The following is a 6,000-nucleotide window of genomic DNA, read 5'->3' on the forward strand; positions in this document are numbered from 1 at the left end:
TTGATACTGCTTCTACAGGGCAATGCATCACACTGAGAACCCACTTCTCCCTACCCTTATACAAAGCAATAGCTCTGATAATGGTGGGGAAGTGTCTAAGCAGGATGGTGTTTGATTCAGAGATACTCAAGTCTAAATAAAACTGTCAAGTCCACTTTTGAAGGTAGCCCATACAATTGTGGTGCTTTGCTGCCCTTGTAGAAGGCTGGCTGAAGATAGCATGTGCCCTTTAAAAAGGGAGCTGTGCTACAACCTATTCAAGGGAGGCTTACCAAAGTTAAGTATTAACCGCAGTCCAGAGGCCTAGGGATCTGAAAGAATAAATGCTTATTCATCTTCATTCCACCTGTCTTCCCCTTAGTATCCTCCCCTACTCTTGCTGTATTGTGGCTTATGCCTTCTTACTGAACCCACCAAAACTATTTTAAAAAAAACCTACTGTAATTGCTTACTTTGTATTATAGAAAGGCTGTGCAAAACATGGTCTGCAGGCCAGGTTTGCTTCCCAGGAGCAACAGCCTAAATCCTTCCTGTCTTGCCACCATTCAGTGCTCGAGAAAGCCAGCTGTGGGGCTCTCAACACTGGGAGCCCTGCAGGGGGCCCTGCCCCCAGCAACATCTGACAGCCTGTTTGCAGGAGTGGCTGTAAAGTGGCGCCCCCCCCCCCCCCAACCTTGCCTCCAGGCTCACAACATTTGGTACAGAGCAGCACATGTGGCCTCTGCAGCTGCTCTGCATGTGTGCAAGGGCTTGGAAGGCAGGGGAGGCTGGTTTGGAGCTGCCCAGATAAGTGCCTTCCAGCCAGAGTTTGCCTCTGGCCCCCTTCTTTGAACCCCTGCACCCATCCTCCAAGGTCAGAATTCTCACTTGCATTCCAAGCTCCCTTCTGCACCAAAAATCTATCTCTGCAGCACTGTAACAAGTATCCTGGAAGAGTGCAGCCATTTTCCAAATTCTTGGAGTGGCTCTTCAGCAAAAATTATTGCCCAGCTCTGTATTATAGCATTCTACATAGCCTTCTTAAAGGCATAAAATATTCCCTTGCCCAGTGTCTTGCTTGGTCCTTAGGCACCACTGGACAACTAACTTTTTTGTGAAGCAAAACAGAATACAAGTATAAAGAGAATTGTTCTGCTAGGGGGAGGGTTGACTACTCTTTCACTGGCACTGACTATTAAATAGCATAAATGGTCTGAACTATAATTCTCCAAAATTAAGTTCTTAAAACCAGATCTTTTGATGGCTTTTTCTACAGCCTTAAATGTCCTGTGGGATCTTACTAACATGGGTCACCTTAGGAGTTGCCATACTAAATGGTGTATTTAGCAGAGTAGCTTGCAGTCTTAAAGCATGGTGTTGAGCTAAGAGTCTGGGGCTTTTGTGATTTTTGTCAGTTGTAGATGAAAACAAATGCTAGTTTTCCTGATCTATAAAGCAGAGAGCTTTTTCAGGTGAACAAACTGCAGCACTTAACCTAGCCTGTTGTACATGATTCTACTTACAAGAAAGTAGTGATTGGAAAAAATGGGAGTATGCAGAAGGTGATTATACAGCACTTGGGTGTAAAATTTGAGGCTGGAGCCTGGTTATGGTGAGCCACTGTACTAAACAGACTGGGACCTAGAGGATACATTGACTAATACAGATTAGAGGGACTGTGCTAGGATATGTAGGTTAAGGTGGATAAACATCTCACCCTATCATAGGGAAGTAAACTTGTCATTCCATCTCTGTATACTACAAATAGCTTCTAGAAACTAAAGCATCTAAACTCATGTATAAATGTCTAGACTGCTAAATGAAAATGCTTAAATATGGCTACTTCAAGGAAAGATGCTGTTGGCTTTGTAAGCTTGTCAGAACATAAAATTCAAAGGCAATGTAAGCCACTTTACCAAAGACTCTTTACTGATGGCAGGAAAATGGCTATGCTATTTTAATCTCATGCCCATAACATGTGGTGTCAGCATTTACTGTAATTTTCAAAATGAATATGAATTATTGTACATCTTTCTGGAGTTCCAGGGGAAAGAGAGGAGGCAAACTGTAGTAGCTAGAGCAGACAAGTCTGAGACACCAATCATTTTGCTCTTCCTTTTTTTTTTTCAGGTCAACCACAGCTAATGTTGACAGCAGGACCCAGTGTTGCAGTTCCCCCACAAGCACCTTTTGGCTATGGCTACACCGCACCTCCATATGGGCAACCTCAGCCTGGTTTCGGGTACACCATGTAAGGTGCAGTGCACGTCAATCTGGAGCTAGCTTATTTTCTTACTGAAACTCCACTGTCCCTCCCAGCTTCAACTGACGCAGGGAGGAGCAAGCATTTGGCCTTGTGTTCTTGTAACCCTTTATTTCATGAAGGACTATGGTTTTCTAGCGCAAACTGTTCATGTCACAACTTTGTTCAGTCTCTTCACATTCCATGTCCTTTAGATTTTTACTTTGAAAGGGGGAGTAGCTTAAATGTTTTTTGTTAAAGTGGGCTTTTTTTTTTTTGGCAGGATTTAACACTTAAGTTTGTTGTGGAGATTCCAATTTGCACTCTGTAGTGTTAAACTCTAATGAATCTTGCGTTCAGTGTATGTGAGCAGCTTACAGTATGTACTGTCTATCTAAATGCATTTAAGTCTCATTGAATATTCAAAGAAAAAATGCTAAAGCAAATATTTGTATTTGATCTTGCAAGACTGCCGATGACAAACACTAATCAGCATATCCTATTTTGGATTGCATACTCTTAAATGATTTAAAATGCATATGGACAACTTTGCCTGATTTTTAAAAAGGAGTAAAATTTCCCTAACCTGTGCAGGTTTTCCAGTTTTGCTTATAGAAGATGCTAGTGTTTTTTTGCTCACTCCAGATGTAACAGATGACCTTATGTTTGTGCTGTATCCTGTGCTTTTTTTGTGGGGTCATTCCATTTGGGAACAGAGCACCATGATTCCAATGTGTGTATTTACTAACCCTGCCCTGAGGTTTGTGTATGTTGGATATTGTGGTGTTTTAGATCACTGAGTGTACAGAAGAGAGAATTCAAACAAAATATTGCTGTTCAGTTTTGTGCAATTTGAAATTACTCAAATTTAAAAATAAAATACTGGACTGTGGACATTCTGTATAGTGGTGGTTTCACTTTTACATATCTTTCTCTTCAAAACTAACCTAACCATTGAAACCAACTATTCAGGTACATTGACTTGGTATCAGGGACCTACATTCAGATAGCATTCCTAGGTTAAGGGAGGAGCCATTGTCTTAGCAAAACAAATTGAGAATGGAGACTGATGGATTTATGCAGTAAATATGTATTAACGTTTTTCCTATAGCAAGGATTATTTGAGATGTTAAAAATAGCACTTTTTAAAAGTTGACTTCAGAGTGGTCAGCAACAGCTTCTTTACTGGGAGATACTTAAAGCTTGTCTGTTTTTCAGTTAAATTGACAATCATGTTTTAGGTATATTAAGTTGCCTTAATATATTTAGCTTCAAATAAAATTGCCACAAATGTCTGTTGAATACTGTCATATTTGAGTATGCATTTAATGTATCTTAGAGGCATTGATACCCATACCAAGTCAATTCACAAATAGTTAGCATTTGTTTTGGGCATAGCACAATCTTAGTATCAGACTTGCTGGCTATGAACTTGGATAGTTTCAGCAGAAGTTGGTTTTAACTTAAATCGAAATATGTTCCATGCCATAGGTTTCTTTTTTGCTTAGTTTTGCTGAAATCAGGTCTGTCACCTTTCAAGACTAAGTTGTTACAATGTGCTCTAAAGAGGGCTGTCTTGTATATGGAAACAATGAGTTGTTGGTGCAGACCGTTCAGTAGTGGCATGTCACCAGTACTCAATCCCACCTACTTTTTTGGTTTCATAATTGCATTTAAGGTGTGTGGTGTAAAAAGCACTGCATGGGTTGAACTTGCTGCTTGAGACCTTTTTTCCAATGCAATGTCACCATGCCATCTATTTATTGATCGTCTAGAGTAGAGTTTGGCGGTACAGCTTTCTCTGAAAGGTGTCCTCTGCTATGCAATTGGCCTGTGGAATTCTTTGCCAAAGGAGAAATTCATGGAGGTTAGGTCCATGAATGCCTCTTGGCTAGAACAGGTAGGAATGGTATCTCTAGCCTCTGTCAGAGGCTAGCAATGGATGTCAGAGGGATTGCTTTCATGATTGCCTGTTCTCTCCCACTGGGGCACTGACCTCTTTCAGAGAGGATACTGGCCTGGATGAACCTTTGGTGTGACCCAGTGTGGCCATTTTGTTATCTAATCCAAAGTGCTCCAAATGTTCAGCTTTGGAGTTAAGACACATGTAGATGGTCCTCTACCTGCAGTGTCCTCTCCAAACTACCTTTGCTCCCTCTTGCAGACCCTGGCACACATGGATGGTTTTAGTCCTTCTCTCTAAAACAGAGCTGAGCTAATTTGCAAAAGCAGGAAGCACCCCCAACTAACACATCCTGTTCAAAATTCACTACTCTGGCTAGACCCTTGTGAAAGCTCACTCAGAATTGCAAAGCTAGATTGCTTTAGATTGAACCATCCCTCCAAGGCCTAGTTTGGTCTTGTGTCTCCAGGTCCAGGGTGGGGAAGCTTTCTTGGGGGCAGGGGTGTCACTGACCTGTAGACACAAGTTGGTGGGGCCACAAGTGAGAAGCAAACTCACTGTGGTCCCTGACCTCCATGGGGTCTTGGTGGCAGCAAGAGTGCAAGAGCAGGCTGGGAAGGGGGTGGTGATCTTGGCAGAAAGGTGCAAGGGTGGGGGTGGGTGATCGAGATTGGGGTGTGGGTCTAGGTGGCAGGGTCAGAGGGATTCAAGAAGCAGGGATCAGAGAAAGTGGGCTAAGGCATCTGGATGAGGGGGCACAGCAGAGGTTAGTGATGGGAATGTACTTACCTGCTCTCTTCCACCTGCCTGCTCCACCCTCATGCATGTCTCTGCTGCTGCTCTGGCTGGAATTCTGGCCAATCAGCAGTGGAAGGAAGCCTGCAGCCAGTTCTGAGGCAGCTGGTGCTCCCTTTTCTCTCCCCCAACTGGGGAACAGCAGTAAGTGGCGGCAGAGCCCAGAGCTGCCACTTGGGGCCTCAAAACCTGGTAGAGCTCACAGCTGGTATAAGGACTGTGACTTGCCTGATTGGAAACCTGAGCCTTGCAAGCTGAAACTTCCACTCTGCTGTGGGGCAGATTTTATGGATGGGAGCCCCAAGCCTCTGGGTCCAGAGCTGGACTCCAAGTTGGGGATTCTCACCCCTGCTTTAGGTGATCATGGAGAACACAGCAAGTCAAACTATTTCCATTTTTGGTATTAGTCTTATCCTTAAACCTACTGAAATATGCAAACCTTCCTGGTAGGGGAACTCTGTCCTGTTTTGGGCCATATGAGGAAGACCTGCTATTTCAATCTTGGTTCTGCTGGCTGGATCTAATTTTCAACTCCCTCTTGAGCTGCCAAAAGGGGTTGTCTGTGGTTTTTTTTTTTTAATTTCTCATGTGCTGCTTCAGCATGGGGGGGGGGGGGTTAGGGTGGGTGATCTGGAGCGGGTGGTCTTAGTGAGAGGAAGGGGACAGAGGGAGATGAGCACTACCCACAACATACTGTACTTCAAGTTTACATTTAAACAATCTAAGTTACTAATGCATGTTAAACCTAGGCAGTAGTAACTGGGGAGCACAGGCATACTTCATAACCATGACCCACAGTAACATCTTAGACAGGTACTAGCCAAGTTACAAACCTCCAACTTAAAGAACATACACACACAGGGTCACCTGCAGCCCCAAGTAGGGATGTCCTATGGAGTACTACTAAACTTGTGCACAATGTCAGCCCTGGAGATGGGGGCGGTGGTAGGGGAGGTTTGAGATGTGACTTAAATCTTTAGACTGGTTCGTTTAGTGTTGAAGCAAAGTGTAAACTAAGGTAGTGTAGTCTAACAAATTCAGAAACCCACAGTATTTATGTGGGGTTTGGCAAATGCCTGTT

General features: G+C 43.4%; 1 protein-coding gene across 2 annotated transcripts in view; it reads left to right on the forward strand.

Annotated features, from left to right (window-relative positions):
* The window catches only part of CLTC (clathrin heavy chain), a 49,061-nt gene extending 45,946 nt beyond the window's left edge, over positions 1 to 3,115 (forward strand). For both annotated transcript variants that reach the window (XM_075014079.1, XM_075014080.1), the window contains one exon: positions 2,110 to 3,115. In XM_075014079.1, the coding sequence (XP_074870180.1) occupies positions 2,110 to 2,234 (125 nt within the window). In that variant the 3' untranslated portion in view covers positions 2,235 to 3,115. The remainder of the gene's footprint in view (positions 1 to 2,109) is intronic.
* Positions 3,116 to 6,000: the final 2,885 nt, after the last annotated feature.

The sequence above is a fragment of the Carettochelys insculpta genome, chromosome 19 (assembly GCF_033958435.1).
Source record: "Carettochelys insculpta isolate YL-2023 chromosome 19, ASM3395843v1, whole genome shotgun sequence".
NCBI classification, from domain to species: domain Eukaryota; kingdom Metazoa; phylum Chordata; order Testudines; family Carettochelyidae; genus Carettochelys; species Carettochelys insculpta.